At 46.7% G+C, this 16,339-nt stretch overlaps 1 protein-coding gene across 3 annotated transcripts in view; it reads left to right on the top strand.

Moving 5' to 3' along the window:
- Nucleotides 1–16,339, top strand: part of lrsam1 (leucine rich repeat and sterile alpha motif containing 1) — a 67,392-nt gene that overhangs the window by 27,998 nt on the left and 23,055 nt on the right. For 2 of the 3 annotated variants that reach the window (XM_048613822.1, XM_048613824.1), the window contains 7 exons: nucleotides 2,863–2,985; nucleotides 4,864–5,003; nucleotides 7,099–7,143; nucleotides 9,192–9,262; nucleotides 11,039–11,138; nucleotides 11,866–11,953; nucleotides 13,072–13,146. In XM_048613822.1, coding sequence (XP_048469779.1) covers nucleotides 2,863–2,985; nucleotides 4,864–5,003; nucleotides 7,099–7,143; nucleotides 9,192–9,262; nucleotides 11,039–11,138; nucleotides 11,866–11,953; nucleotides 13,072–13,146 — 642 coding nt within the window. The remainder of the gene's footprint in view (nucleotides 1–2,862; nucleotides 2,986–4,863; nucleotides 5,004–7,098; nucleotides 7,144–9,191; nucleotides 9,263–11,038; nucleotides 11,139–11,865; nucleotides 11,954–13,071; nucleotides 13,147–16,339) is intronic. The other variant, XM_048613823.1, reaches the window with a different exon arrangement.

Below are 16,339 nucleotides of genomic sequence, written 5' to 3'. Positions count from 1 at the left end.
TATTGGTTTAGTGCCCACTGTCAAATGTCAGAAGAACCCATCTGGCTCACTGATGCCCTTCAGAGAACGAATCTGCCATCCTTACCTCATCTGGCCTATATATGACTCCAGACCCAGAGCAATATGGTGGACATTGAACTGCCCTCTGAGGTGGTCAATTAATCATAGGATACCTACAGTTTGGAAGCAAATCATTCAGCCCATCGAGTTCACACCAACCCTCCGAAGAGCATTCCACCCAGACCTACCCCTTACCTTATCCCCATAACCCTGCATTTCAATGGCTAATCCATCTGGCCTGCAAGTCACTAGACACTATGGGCAATTTAGCATGGCCAATCCACCCACCTGCACATCTTTGGGCTGTGGAAGGAAACATAGAAGAAAGGAGCAGGAGGAGGCCATTCGGCACTTCGAGCCTGCTCCGCCATTCTCCATGATCATGGCTGATCATCCAGTTCAATAGCCTAATCCTGCTTTCTCCCCATAACCTTTGATCCCATTCGCCCCAGGTGCTATGTCTAGTCGCCTCTTGAATACATTCAATGTTTTTGGCATCAACTACCTCCTGTGGTAATGAATTCCACAGGCTCACCACTCTTTGGGTGAAGAAATGTCTCCTCATCTCTGTCCTAAATCGTCTACCCCAAAACCTCATACTGTGACCCCTGGTTCTGGAACCCATGCAGGGGAGAACTTGCAAACTCCACACAGATAGTCGCCCGAGGGTGGATTTGAACCCAGGTCCCTGGCACTGCGAGGCAGCAGTGCTAACCACTGAACCACCAATGAGCTCAATAGAAATTAGGGATGGGCAACAAATACTGACCTTGCCTGTACTGTCCACATTCCATGTAAGAACATAAAAACAGTTCCATTGGATCAAATCTGTTCTCCCTCACTGCTGTTGTGCAGAATTCTTATTCTCTAAATCTATCCCTGATCCTAATCATGGTATAGAATTCCAGCGGCCAAAAGCTTTTCCCATTCTTATCCCATCGTGCAGAGTTTTAATGTACCGAATTTTTCCAAATTCATGTTGAATATTCTAACACACAATTGTTACACATTCATGTGTTAAAAACTTGTTTTCAGTTTGGTAATTGCTCATTTTAAACATAGGATAATTGAGGGGGTACATAACTTGAAAGGTTGGCAGACAGGCCTGAGATAATTACAGATCAAAGGGCAGCCATATTATGTTGAGGTATTAGAAGTATAACTACAGCAGTTTCTATAACCATCTCTTGAGGAGGTGGTCAATCTGTGAGAGCATTTAACTGAGTCTTGTGATTTACATTGATGTAGGAAAGGTTTTGAAGGCAGCAGGTAAACGGCGTGGTTTCAAAGTATCCGTATACTTTTCAGATCAAAAGATGTGTTTTAAGTTAAATGTAGTTGTTTTACATTTCTATCTGCAAACAAACCCAGTGGGTCATGTTGCATGTAGCTGTGTTTTTTTAAAATTCATTCATGAGACATAGGTGTCGCTGGCTGGGCCTGCATTTATCATTGCTTCGAATTTCCACCCTACCCTTTCCTCCACATGGTCCACCTCCAACTCCTCTGCTTTCTTCTTTGGTTCTTTGTAATCACTTCTAAGGTAGTCAAGAGTTAACCTCATTACTGTGGATCTGGAGTCATATGTAAGTGAGACCAAATAAGAATTGTGATTTCCTTCCAAAAAAGGCGTTAGTGAACCAAATAGGCTTTTCCAACAATTAGCAATCCTCATTAGACCTGGCAACTTTGAAATTCTTAGAAACTTGGAATTTTCCTCTGAACAGAGGGTCTGCTTTCGTCTATACATCATGCCTCTTTGAAACAGTCCTGGTCTTTGTTCTTCTGTCCACACTTTCTGCTAGACTCTCTCCCATTTCAAACTGACTAGTCCCAGCAGACTGCCAGAGCACTTCCTCCTGGTCCCAGTCAGTATCAGGTTCCAGCAGCCTCTGAGCATATACCCATCCAATTACTGGCCATTCCCAGCAGACTTCCAGCACATTTTTGCCCTCCTCACCCCAATCACTGGCCATTGTCAGCACATTTCTCATCAGTCACTGGCCATTCCCAACAGTCTCCCAGCACATTTCCCTCAGTCATTAGCCATTCCCAGCAGCCTCCAGCACACACACACCCAGTCACTGGCCATTCCCAGCAGTGTTCCAGCACATTTCCCTCAGTCACTGGCCATTCCCAACAGTCTCCAGCACACACCCACCCAGTCGCTGGCCAGTGTGAACCTGTCAGGGTGCCCTGATTTAGAAGAATTGCCCAGCTAGATGGCACATGGTTTGATGTTGACCATTTGATTTGGGGCTAGTCTATAGACATGAACTGTGCTGTTTGGATAATTGCCTCCTTGCGGGTATTGTTTCCTTTCTATGGTATTGGGTTTCCTGACGGAAATTTGCCGGAAGATTTGCTCCCCTGAACTATTGCACAGTCACAAGTCACGCAGAAACACTATTCCAGTAAGGGTTGTGATAACTGTGTTAGTTGGAATAAGGAATGACAGGTCACCTGCACACATTTTCCAGTAGGGATGACTGAAAAGCACTGGGGCTAGAGAGGAAGCCCTGGTTGATTTCCTTACTCCTCTGTCTCCCCTGTGCCTTCTAACACGCTGTGGCCATTTCTGCCAGCCTATTGCAGTGCTTCATTTGAATCCACAATGAACCTGGACCCTTCTTGGATTCTGCAGCTCAGCCCATCAAAGCTGGGTACAAGTTGTCACCACACCATAGTGGGTGCTAACTGTGACGTGCCCATCACTGTGGGTGTGGAATCAGTGCTACAGTGACACCACGTAGCCAGGTAGCTCTGACATATAGTTTAAAGTGCTGTGTCTCGTGCCTTCAGGAACAGAAGCAGCAGGCAAAGCTGGATTTTGAGCGGCGGCTGAATGAGGAACAGCGGGAGCGGACACAGCTCATCCTGAGGAACAACAGTCACAAGGAGCAAGTCCTGATGTCAGTGAAGCAGGTAACCAGGGGTGAATAGACTAGGTGAAAGATGGTGGACAGGGTCCATACCAGTGTGAAACAATGTATAACTCGGGGGGGCCGTTTCTAGGTTGGTGCAGGCCCCTGTTGATTGATGCTGGTCAATATCACTTGTTACAGAATTTCAGAAGGAGGCTATTTGGCCCATTGTGTCTGTACTGACTCTTCAACTGATCATGATTTAGAGAAACAATGTCCTCTTGCGTGCCTTGATTTGAACCTACGTCTGCATTTCCAGGCAGTGCATTCTCATTTGTTTGGAAAAGGTTTTTTTTCCCTCACGTCACACTTGCTTCTTTTGCAAATCACTTTAAATCTGTGCCCTCTTGTTCTTGATCCTTTTAGAAATGGGAATGGTTTCATCTTGTCACTCAACCTAGCCCCCACATGATTTTGAAAATTTCAAACAGATCTAACATCTTACCTTCCAGTTCTGGGGACAGACAGAACTGGCCTCTTCCCAGTTTACCTCACACTAGTTACTCCTTACCCCATGGTTCTTGGTGTGTGGCATATCTCTGAATATTACTTGTTTGTGATTGGTTTTCTGTATCCCTTTGTCGCTTTTCAGCACCATTGGTAGGTTAGGGGGTGGGGGGCGTGGCTACATGTTAAGACAGTTGTCAGTGGCATCTCGCTTTGTCCCTCGCGCTGGCTAAATAACATGATCTTGACTTAAATTTGGCCATTATAAATTGAAAACAGTTTTCATACTTTTCAGGGATGAATTGTACAGTGCTATAAGAGACCCTTCTGCCCATTATATCAGCTCCTTGAAAGAGTTATCTACTTAACACTGTTGCCCTGCCTCTGTTCTCATTGCCGGTATTGTTCCTGTTCCATTCTTAAAATTATTGATGAATCTGCTTCCACCATACTTTGCAGACAGTGCATTCCTGATCATGTTACTCACAATGTTTAAAAAAAAAGTCTTTCTTCTGGTTGTTTTGCCAATTATCTTAAATCTGTGTCCCCTGGCCACTTGCCCTCCTGAGCATCTTGATTTGAAGTAACTTAGGTCAGGAAATTAATGTATGGATGGTAATGTTCAAAAATCGCAAAGGAGATACGAAATATTTTTGGGGGATGTCTTTTAGTGCAGTGAATACTATCCAAGAACTGCTAGGTCAAGGAAGATGTATCCATAACCTGGTCAAACTGGCATCAACCTCGAACTCCTTCCCACCCTCACCAATGGCAGACCAAAAGGACAGGAGAGATCCCTGGTTAGCAATCTGAACAAGGTAGTGAGAAACCACTGTATACTTTACTAAGCATAACCATGGGCTCCTACTGAGGTCCACACTCCCCTTTCGGAGTATGGTAACCAAAAAGCTGAGCAGAGAGATTTATTGGGGAGTTGGTTGAGAGAGGATTGTTGGCTGGGACTGTGGACAGCTCCCTGCTCGGTAGGTAGTACTGCAGGATCCAACTGTGGAAAATCAACGATTAACACATGTTGAAGGTTTGGTTATTTTTCACAGTTCCCCTGGGCAGCATCGGGCACAGGGCAGTCTGAACCTCCCAGGAGCTGATGGCTGAGTTTTATTGAAAGGTGAGCAGCTTCACTGCAATGCACTTAAAAAATGTGACTGACAAAACAGTTCAGGATTCTCATCCCAGGGAGGGATTCTGGTGTTGGAACCTGCTTCAGCCCCCACCTTCTTAGCTGGAATAACTCTACCTCCTCTGCCACTTGCCATTTGCTGTAACTTTACTCCCAGGTTTATTAGCACCCTTTCTTGGTTTCTGCTCGCCATGCCTTGTCTTATTCACTACTTCAGTGGGGACAACTTGCCGTCCCTTTCCCACGTCTTTAAGTTTCATTTTGTGCCTGACCCTCATCGTGTTACCGCAGGAGCAGGGAAGGCTGGATCAGGGTCTCCGAGACCAGCAGCGCCATCTGGAGGTGGAGCGCCAGCGACTGCAGGAGGAGTTAAAACGGGGAGAACACGGAGCGACGAACCTCATCCGCACTTTGCTGGAGGACAGTGAGAGGTGAGTGGATGGCAACTAGGACTACAAGTTACCTGGTTTGACTTGCATGATCTTACTGACACAGCATCCATAGTGTACCTGCTTCATCAAAGGCTGCTGTCCTTCATCCTGTGAGAGTACTATCCCGTTAGAGACTGACTGACTCAGGACATATCCTGATCCGTGTCTGTCAATATCACACATGATTCAGACTGAGACAGTGTGATCATACATAGTATCAAATTCTAGAAGCATTAATGTGAGTGTGGGGCACTGGGGCCAGGGGAGGTCATGGAGACTAGGGTGAATCAGAAGTGATGGGACGTTTACTTTTTTTACTTCCTACAAGTCGTCCGCCAGCTCCTGCAAGAAGAAAATCAAATTAAAGTTTGGTCCTGACAAAAGCTCCTCCTGGTGAGACCACCAACTTCAAATGTCAACTATTCTCCCTCTCCCTTCATGTGCCAATGTGAAGTTGTCAAGAGGTTTTCAAAAATAAAAGTTAACTTTCATCTTTTCTTTCCCCAGCCCTGCATTGTCTTTGGTGCTGTGAGAGCTGCCCTGTTTCTGCTCTTTGATACTGTGCTTTGGGATCTATTATATCCATCTGAGAGGGTAGAGCAGGCCTCGGCTGAAAGTTGGCACTTCTGACAGTGTAGCACTCCTGAAGTGAGCATCCCTGAATTTAATTGGGTCAATGTCGGTGGCTTTAGCTGCCCTGGGCATGGAGCTCCGGAATTCTCTCCCTCAGCCTCTCAGCTCTTCAATTTTGCTTTCCTCTCTTAAAATGCTCCTTGAAATCTTTTGGTCACCTGCTATAAAACCTGCTGTATCAAATTTTGCTTTATAACACTTCTGTGAAGTACTGAAGTGAACGACAAGTGGCTTTACAAACATCAAACATTCATGGTGTGGACTAATATGATATTGCCATAAACGTTTTTTAGTACCAAGCGATAGAAGAAATCAGTACAGGTGACCAAATGCTTGATAGAAGGGTTTCATGAAACAGGAGAGTGAGAGAAATGGAGAGTTTAGGAAGGGAATGCTGGAAGTAAGAGCCTGTTGAGAGGCTAGGCAACTAAAAGCCATGGTTAAGTGATCAAAATTGTAATTATTAGAGCTAGAGGAATGCAGAACCATTGAAGGCACGGATGTGGTTATGGGGCGGAGTGAGGCCATTGGAGGGAATTCAAAAGTTTGAAGTTTGTAAAATGGAGACATTATCTGATTGAGAGCCAGTAAAAGGCAGTCCGAATGGTTTGTACTTGAGTTTGGAAACTCGCTTCTTGGTGAAATGTGACACAGAGATTTCTGACGACATTGCTCATTGTAAGGCAGTTGTCAGAGATGGAGCTGATGGACTAGTGACTTCATTTCTGGCAGTGATCAAAGACAGTGGCTTCTCGGGAGAGGAACTTGAACCCACAAACATCTGACTCCGTGGCATCTGTGCCGCGGCAGAGCCTCAAGGCGGACAGTACAACAGCCCCTTTCTGACTGAGCTTCTTCTGTGTGAACATAACTGGTCATTTAATCACTCAGTGACCTCCAAAAGGACAGTGCAGAATAGCAAAAGTTCAACCACTGCAGGTCTCACTGAGTGGCCTGGGCTTGATGTCTGACCCCAGTCCTACCTGAACTGTTAGGCCAACATGTTTCAACAGCACAATGGCTCAGTGGTTAGCACTGCTGCCTCACAGCACCAGGGACCCAAGTTCAATTCCAGCCTTGGGCGACTGTCTGTGTGGAGTTTGCACGTTCTCCCTGTGTCTGTGTGGGTTTCCTCCGGTTTCCTCCCACAGTCCAAAGATGTGCAGGTTAGGTGGATTGGCCATGCTAAATTGCCCATGGTGTCCAGGGATGTGCACGCTAGATGGGTTAGCCATGGGAAATGCCACAGGAATAGGGTGGGGCGGTGGGTCTGGATGGGATGCTGTTCGGAGGGTTGCTGTTGATTCGATGGACCAATTGGCTTGCTTCCACACAGTAGAAATTCTATGATTCTATGTTGCCTTCCACCAAGGAGAGATTTTGTTTTAATTTGAAGGGCAGGATTGCTGGCTTTCCTTATCATGTGAAAAGGTATTTTTTAAACCAATTACTTCTCTTTCAGAAGGAAGCAAAACTCGATGTTGCTGGAATCACTGGAAAAAGAGAGGTAAGAATTGCAATGGGGACACACGAAAGTCTGGGATTCAAACCTATCACTGTCTCAAAGTGTAGAGAGGTAAAACCATTACAATAACCAATCACATTTTGGTTCTCCTAAATAAAACCAGAAAATGCTGGAGGAACCCTGCAGATAAAGAAAACATATCAGGCTCACTGTTAATTCTGTGTCTCCCCCCACAGTTACTGCCAAGTCTGCCGAGTTTCTCCAGCATTTTCTGGTTTTATTGCAGATTTCCAGCATCCTCAGTATTTTGCTACTGATATTAATCCAAAGAACAAAACTCTACAGCACCGGCACAGGCCCTTTGGCCTACCAAGCCAGCACCAATTACTAATCTTATTTAGACCCAATACTTATTGCCCATGCTTGGTTTCTATCCCTGTGTTCGCCTCCCGTTCGTGTGTCTACCATGCCACACCTTAAACATTGCTAACGCGCCTGCTTCCATCACCTCCACTGGCAGTGCATTCCAGGTACCCACCACCCTCTGTGTGGAAAAAGTTTCCCCCCTCACCTTGAACCTGTGCCCTCCTGTAGTTGACCTTTCCACCCTAAGAAAAAGCCTCTGACTATCCACCCTATCTATGCCTCTCATAATTGTGTAGACCTGTGTCAGGTCACCCCTCAGCCTCCAACTTTCCAGTGAAAACAATACAAATTTATCCAACTTCTCCTCATAAATCAAATCCTCCAGACCAGGCAACATCCTGGTAAACCTTGTCTGCATCCTCTCCACTGCATCCACATCCTTCTGGTAGTGTGGTGACTGGTATTGCACATAATATTCCAAATGTAGCCTCACTAAAGTTTTACACAGCTGTAACATAACTTACCAACGTTTATATTCGATGCCCTGGCCGATGGAGGCAAGTGTGCTGTATGCCTTCTTGATCACCATATCCACCCTTATTTTCACTTTCAGGGATCTATGGACCTGTACACCTAGATCCCTCCGTATGTTAATGCTCCTAAGGGTTCTGCCTATTGTATAAATTGCACCTGGATTTGATCTTCCAAGAATGCATCCAGCTCCTTCACGCTGTCACTCAGTAACCCCTCTCCCCAGCACACTGTGTTACTGACTGTAGCTCTACTGATGTTAATCCATCTCCCTCACATTGTCACTCAGTAAGCCCTCTCCAGCCTCCCCCAGTGCCCTGTGCTATCTTCTTTGTAGCTGGAACCCTGTTACTGAGCATTGTTAATCCAGTCCATTAGCGTTAGACACTAAAACAGAGATTGCTGGAAAAGTTCAGCAGGTCTGGCAGCATCTGTGAAAAGAAATCAGAGTTAACATTTCGGATCTGGTGACCCTTTCTCAGAACACTACATTGGCCAAGTGGAACAGCTTGTCCAAACCTGTGACAGTTTTTGCTCCCAACAGTCAAGTCCGTTTATGGTGTGGGAACCAAAAGGAGAAGTCAGTTGCTCCTTGATATTCAGAGAGGTGCTGGTGTGGTACTTTCAGAGGCCTGGGATAATGCTGTGGACATCAGTGTTCAAATCCCCCATGGCATATGGTGAAATTTGTACTTTTGTTTTATTCGTTCATGGGATGAGGGCATCACTGGCTGGGCCAAAATTTATTGCCCACCCCAGAGGGCAGTCAAGGGTCAACTAAAGAGCTGCGGGTCTGGAGTCACATGTAGATGAGACCAGGTAAGGAGGGCACTTTCCTTCCCTAAAGGACATTTTTTTAAAAAAGCGAATTTAATGGCAACCATTTAGCCATTAAAAGCCTGTCTGATTCACTAATGTTGTTTGGAGGTGGAAATCTGCCGTGCTCACCTGGTATGGTTTACATATGACCCTGAATCTATAGCAATTACTCTGAACTGCACTGGTGGAAATGGCCTCGCAAGGTAATCAGTTCAAAGGCAATTAGGGACAGGCAACAAATGCTGGCCTTGCCAATGACACTCACCTTTAAGAATAACCAAAAAAATCAGGGAGCATTGTTAATGGGGTTTTAACAACTCTGAGCCTGTCAGCTGGCACTGTTGGTCATTATAGTGCTGTCAATCTTTCCACAGGCTGAGGATGGACCAGCTGATGGCCATTTCACAGGAGGAGAAGGAGAGGCTGCGAAAGAGAGAAGTGGCAGGTCAGCAATATGCCCTTTAACCTTTCTTCATTCATTTGGATTCTTGAATTAGGTGTGTTTTGAAATCCCGTTGCTTGACATGAACCTGATATTCCTTGTGATGCACACAGTTGTGACTCCAGCTGGCAGTCGTGGGGGCACAGCACAAGCGGGTACCTCACCCTATTAGTACCAGGGAGGGGCGTTATTGCTGAAACCAACTAAAGGCTTGCTCATGTCTGAGGCAGAGGGTAATGGATTGTTGGAGAATTGAGAGTCTAACCCTGGCTAACACTCCAAAGCTGTACTGAGGCAGTACTGCACTCTCTGGTGAGACACTAACCCGAGGCCCAATTTGCCCCTTTGTGTGGATGTAAAAGGTGGAGGGGAGTTCTTCTCCGTGATCACCTCCACCTCCCTGGGTGCTCTGGCCAATATTGATCCCTCAAACAGCATTGCTGTAAAATCAATTACCTGAGCATTATCACATTACTATTTGTGAAAGTTTGCCGTGCACAAATTGCAGCAGTATTTCCTACATTACAGTACTGACTGCAGTTCTAAGTACTGCATTGGCGTAAAACACTTTAAAGAGGGTAACGATGAGTTTATACTGCTTCCCACAACTTCGGTGTGTTCCAAAGTGACTTACGGGCAACAAAGTACTCTACTGAATTATTGTCATCTGGGTTAATGGTACTTTTGGCAGAGCAGCATTCCCTCAGCTTAGACTTTGTGACCAAGTTTCAGGAGTGAGATTTGAACCCATAACATTCCAACTCAGAGACGAGTATGACCAACTGAAAGTAATTGGTTTTGATTGCGAGTCTTCCAATTGAATTGTATTGAGAGCTGGCGCTCCCAACTGAATGTCTTCAGGAGATGAATGCTGAGTGTCGGGGGGCGGGGAGGCAGGAGAGGCTGCATGTGTTCTTAATATAAATTTTTTTTCTATCTGAACTAGATTGGTCCTCGATGGTCTTTTTATACTAAATGGTGAACCTTGTTCATTCAGCCAGGAGTGCAGTCTTATGGCGAGTGCTGCGGAGGTCTGACCATTTCCACAGAGAACCCCAACAGTGACACTGCATGGCACGGGGGGTAGAGGCGAGTGACAATGTCACTGGGTTAGTCATCCAGGAGTCTGGGCTAATGCTCTTGAGACACAGTTTCAGATCCTGCTGTAACAGCTAATGGGATTTAAATTCTCTGGATAAATGTGGAATATAAAACTATTCTCCGTGATGGTGACCATAAAAACCATTGTCTAGTCACGATGCTGGGTAGAAGATGCCTGTGGCAAAATCTCTGCGGGCAGTCTGCCCTGCCATCGTTGTTGTGCTTGACAGCTGCATGTTCTCTGCTGCCCAGTGCTTCACTGACCCCAGTCAGCCCTGTGCATACTCACTCATTCACTTAGTACCCAGGTCTTCAAATCCCTCCATCACCTCAGCCTCGCTGTTTGTGGCCTTTGGCCTACAAGTTCCAGTTTCCTGCATTCCTCCAACTCTGCCTTATTATACCTGTCCCACTTGCTTCACCTCTCCATGGGCTGCTGTGCCTTCAGCTGTCTAGGTCCTAAGGTCTGGAATTTCCTCTCTGAGCCTTTCTATCCCTTTCTCCTCCTCCAAGACACTACTTCAAACCAACCTCTTTGACCTGTCCAAATAATTACCTTTTGAGGTTATGTGTCAGCTGTCATTGGCCTGCACTCCTGTGAGAGGACTTGGAATGTTTTCCTACTTTAATGACTTTGTGTAAAGCTCTAGCTCCCCTTTCTCTCCTGGCGTCTTGCAGCTGCGATGCAGGAAATGCTGTCGGAGAGCTCGATGAACAAGATCCTGCAGATGGTTTATGAGACGAGGCGGCGTCAGCTGGTGGACGAGGCCAGTTCGAGGTACAGAATAACCAGCAACGACCTGGGGTGATGAAGGGTGGGCCACACGGGTACTAACCCGATAGAGACATTTTGTTTTTAAGTTGATAATTTGATCCTAAATATTTAAACAGCCTGCAAATCAGATCATGATGAGCATTTTAAAAGGACTGGCACAATATCCTCCAAGAGGTGCAGAGCTAACATCAGGAGGCAAAGGCTTAGTGGTATCATCATGCTCAGCTAATGTTCTGGGAACCTGGGTTCAAATCCCACCAAGGCAGGTGGTGGAATTTGAATTCAATTTTTAAAAAAATCTGGCATTTAGATTCTAATGATGACCATGAAACCACAGTTGATTGTCGGAAAAACCCATCTGGTTCACTAATGTCCTTTTTATGGAAGGAAACTGCTATTCTTATGTGGTCTGGCCTACATGTGACTCCAGACCCACAGCAATGTGGTTGACTCTTAACTGCCCTCGTGTGCAGTTAGGGATGGGCAATAAATGCTGGCCCAGCCAGAGGCGCCGCCATCCCATGAGTGAATTAAAACAAAAAGTGAATCATTATTAGAGGCTACACTGGCAACTGTAACTTAATTGAGTGGCGATATGGAACAGGAAGAGCCCAGTTTGGTCACTGCTGGAGGAAACCCAGAACAATGGAACCTAACCTTCGGATACTCGGAGGCTTCTAAGTGTTTTGTATGTGATGTTGTTTGCAATGAATTCTGTTCTGTTTTACAGCATGGCTGAAATGGATGGTAAACTCCAGCAGATTCATGCCTGGCAGCAGCTGGACCAAAACAAGACCATTTCACAGATCCTCTCGGAGGTGAGTCTGAGTGTGTCATTGAGCTGTCGTCTCTCACTGTTGTGAGAAACCCTTGCACCAAGACAGTCGAAAAGGAGAAAGTTTGGAGTGCACATCTATCAATGGAAGGAGGGTGAATGGTTCATTGAACTGGGAGAAATTCAAAATGTCAAACGTTTAAGTAAATGGGAGAGGCTGGAAAGAGAACGAAAGTGAAGGTCTATGACCAGAGAGATTACATGACAAAAGGTTTGGTGATATACAGTTAAAAAGGAAGTAGTAATGGGACAAGAACAGAAACGAAAGATGTGCCTTGGGTGCAAATGGGAGAATGCTGAACAGTTGCTGTTCCAGAGGCAAAACACACAGTAAGAACAAGTTAAAAGCAAAGACGAAAACAGAAATTGCTGGAAAAGCTCAGCAGGTCTGGCAGCATCCTGCACACCCCCACTTCGCTCCCGCGGCTGTACGCTGGACAGAGCGAGTGTTGCAGTGAGTCCCACTGTCTGTGAGACTCAGGAAAAGGAGAAAATTGCCTGTGATTCCAGCTTCAGGTCACTACCCAATGACTTCTGATGTTTGTGAGGCTGTCGTTGGGAAGTGCACCGCGATGAATTCTGTTTGATGTTCCGGTGGGCCACCTCAGGATGTGGATCAGGATGCTATACCAATGCAAGTTTTAGTTGTAGTCACACAGCCAGCTCCCCGGTCAGTTCATTGACAAATAAGAAGCTTTGAGCAGGGCATCAGAGGTGGCCAGGACTTGTGGGACTAACAGTTGGAGAGAGAGAAAGGTTTAGGTGTTGACCATGTTTAGAATTGACAGCCAGGAGTCCAACATTATCAATGGCAAAGCTTACATGGTTTAGTGGAATTAGGTGCAACTCCTGTTAGAGTGCATTAAGGCCTGAAATTGTGTTCTAATTGTTCCAAGATGGAGTTTCTGTTGATTAACTAGGAGAAATTTCCAGCCAGAAAGTGCTTAGAATATGGAGCTTATTAGCACAAGGACTAGCATTGGTCCATGTAACAGGAGATTGGATAGGATGGAGAGAAGCTGCTGTGGAGCTGGCATGGCGGTGCTGGACCGAATGGCCTATTTTTGTGCTGTAAGTTTCTAAATGATTCTGTGCTTTCAGGCGGAGATGCAGAAGGTGGCATTTGAGGCACTTCAAATGAAGAAGGACAGCAAGCACAGCCGCATCAGAGACCAGGTGAGAACAGGCAAACAGCTACAGGCGAAGATGCTTCAGGCAGTGCTCCAAGTGACTGGAACTCAGTCACTCCCTGAACAGGGACTCTCAGTGTTTGTTTTTGTCCGTGCAGTGGTTGGTAAGGGATGCGAGAGCAAGCAGGAATTCGGTTTCAGTGATAGTCCTCTGCATGCAGTAGATTTCTCACCCCGGAAGACTGCAGCTGTCCACACACCCTGTGCTGAGCCTCTCACAGCATCTACAACATGTCAGTATCATCAGACGGTCAGCACATCAGCTAGCCTCGTCACTTGTGACCCTTCAACACCATTGCAGACTTTTGCTCAACTTCTTGTCTCCTAGTTTTCTGTTTCTTTCTAGCTCTTGCTTTCAATTCCTTGCACTCCTGTTATCTCAGTTTTTAAGCCTGTTATTTTTTGTATCTCTCATATTCCCACCCTCTTGGTTTCTTCCTCCTTCCATCCCTCCAACCCCTATGCCCATCTGTGTGCCCCTCTCTCCCACACCCTCTGCGTGTGCCCCCCTCTCCCCCCCCCCCCCGCGTGTGCCCCTCTCTACGCCCCCCCCGCGTGTGGCCCTCTCTCATCCCCCGAGTGTACCCCTCTCTCATCCCCCGCGGGTGCCACTCTCTGCCCCTCTCTCCCCCACATCTGCGCATGCCCCTCTCTTTCCCTCCACCCCCTGCATGTCCTCAGTCCCACTCTGTCAGCGCACACACTCCCGAGCTCCTGCTCCCTCCACGCATGCACGCAGCTGGCCCCAACGCATGCACGACCACTCACCCCATTGCCCTCCGTGGGCACGTGACCGCTCGTAACAACCCTTTCCGCTGGTGTGACTCCCACCCTCGCTCTCGCATGCAACCACCCCTCTTGCTCCCTCTGCGTTCACAACCCCTCCAGCTCTCGCTCACTCTCGTCTCCGCACCAGCACCCTCACGCTCACTGTCTCTCCCTCCCTGTACCCGCCTGCGCCCCGTCCTCAACCTTGCGTTTCCCACCCCCTCCCCCCACCACCGAGTCTGTGCCTCTCTCTGTCTCTTACCCACCCCCCACCCCCCCCCCCTGTCTTGGTGTCTGCACCCTCTCTCTGTCTCCCTGTGTGCTCCATCTCTGTCTCTCCCTCACCCCTCTCTCCGTGTGCACCCCCCACCTCTCCGTGTGTGTCCCCCTCTCTGTGTGCGCTCACCTCCCTCTCTCTGTCCATGTGCGCCTTCCTCCCTCTCTCTCTCTTTCTCAGTGTGCGTCCTCCTCCCTCTCTCTCTCCATGTGCGTCCTCCTCCCTCTCTCTCTCCGCGTGCGCTCCCCCCCCCTCTGTCTCTGTGTACGCCCCTCTCTCTCTCTGTCTCTCCATGTGCCTACCCCCCCTCCCTCTCCTCATGTGTGCCCCTGTCTTCCAATCATGGTCTGTATCTAGTTTCCTGTTTGTGTGTATTTCTCTCCCCCACCATGCTGGTGTGTCTAGCCTTCCCTGTTCCACTCCCTTTGTGTCTGTGTGTCTCTCTGTCCCCCTCGCCCTGTCTCTGCCGCTGTGAGAGGTCAATATTTTGTCCCCTCCCCACCCCAGTCTCATTGTCACTCCCTCGATATACTCTCTCCCTCTTTATTTCTGTCTGTTGTGTGCTGTCTTTTTGTGATTTCTGTCTCTTCGGATGTGTTCCCATGATCTTTGCCTGCTCTCTTGCCCTTACTCCGTCTTGCCCTCTCTTTCTCTCTCCTCCTCATCTCTTTTCTCTCTCCTTCTCCTCATCTCTCTCTCCTCTCTCTCTCTCTGTTTAGTTTTATGCAAATGCACATCAGTCTGTTATTGACTGTAGCTGGAGCTGGGGGGCTGCTGCTATGTTGTTTTCTTTCCCCCATTTGATTTCCTGTTTATCAGGGATGCTGCCCTCAGCCTGCTGCTTCACATTTGAGAAAACAATTAAAGTATTGAGACTCAAAGTTTATTCCACGTGCTTTACAATTCAACTAAATTGCACTGCTATTAATTATATTGATAAAATGCAGGTAGTGTTTGAAAGACACATGCAAGGATCGATTCATATTTGAAGGCAGCATTCCAATACTTAACAGGTTCTTAAATCTAAGGTTTTGTAGTCATGTGTACTATACTCTGATTATTATTGACCTCTGTCTATATTACCTACATGATCAAGGTACTGGTACAGCCTCTATCCCCAGCTCCACCATAGGAAGGCACTTGTTTGTAGACTGCTGTTTTCATGAATCTTTCAATTACCCCAAAACTTTTGAGGCCGCATCACCATTGTTATGTAGATGAGTAATTATTTTATACACAGTATAGTTCCATAAACAGTAATAACACATTAACCTGGGTGTTTCTTTGCTGCAGCATGTTAGACAGGACATTGAAAGGATTCCCAGCTCCTCTTTCAATAATGCTGTGGGATCAATAAAGGGCAATTCTGCAACACAGTTGAGTATTCAAACAGTGCTCATTTCGGAGTTTGTGCTTGTTCTCTGGCTCAGTGTTTGGAGTCAGAAAACTATCTCCATTAAGGTTCAGCCAAATGAGGAAACCGAACCCTCTGAATAACTATGACAGTGCAGCATTCCTGCCAGCCTGGTTAATGTCATGACACTGGAGTAGAACTTAAACCCATGACCTTTTTATTGTCGGGTATAGGTTCTACACCCCCAACCAAACTGACACTCATCCTGCTTTGATGAGAATATTGTGATTAGAGGGTCATCGATGGGAGCCGCTTGACAAATATAATTATAAATGATCCTTGATAAGCCAATGTTTCAACCGATTTGCTTAAATGGTGCAGACTGGCTCATTATCTTGAGCTGTTCTGGGTTGACACTGTTTCCAGCAGGTAAAGTGGAATCAGCCTGTGTAGCAGTAAGTTATGAAAAGCTTTCCTGTCTTCCAAAGATCTATTTTCTGCTTCAATTCAGTTTAAGCAGTAAAGGCTTACTTTTATAGGCAGTGCCTTTAATTTAGAGCAAGCATCTCAAGGTGAGTATTTCAGAAGGGGGATCCTGATGGAGCAATGCAGGACCAATGGACCAGTGTCAGACATATGCAGGATTATCTGTGTAATGCAGGTATGATAGGGCCAGAGGAGATGGGAAGGGGTGTGGTCATGAAGGGGATAAGCACACACAATGAAAATGCTGCAAGGTGCAGGGCTGGATGAACACAGCAGGCCAAGCAGCATCATAGG

Source organism: Rhincodon typus, chromosome 28 (genome assembly GCF_021869965.1).
Source record: "Rhincodon typus isolate 14 chromosome 28, sRhiTyp1.1, whole genome shotgun sequence".
Taxonomy (NCBI): Eukaryota; Metazoa; Chordata; class Chondrichthyes; order Orectolobiformes; family Rhincodontidae; genus Rhincodon; species Rhincodon typus.
The sequence above is the reverse complement of the archived record's forward strand: the minus strand, read 5'-3'. Positions and strand labels throughout refer to the sequence as shown.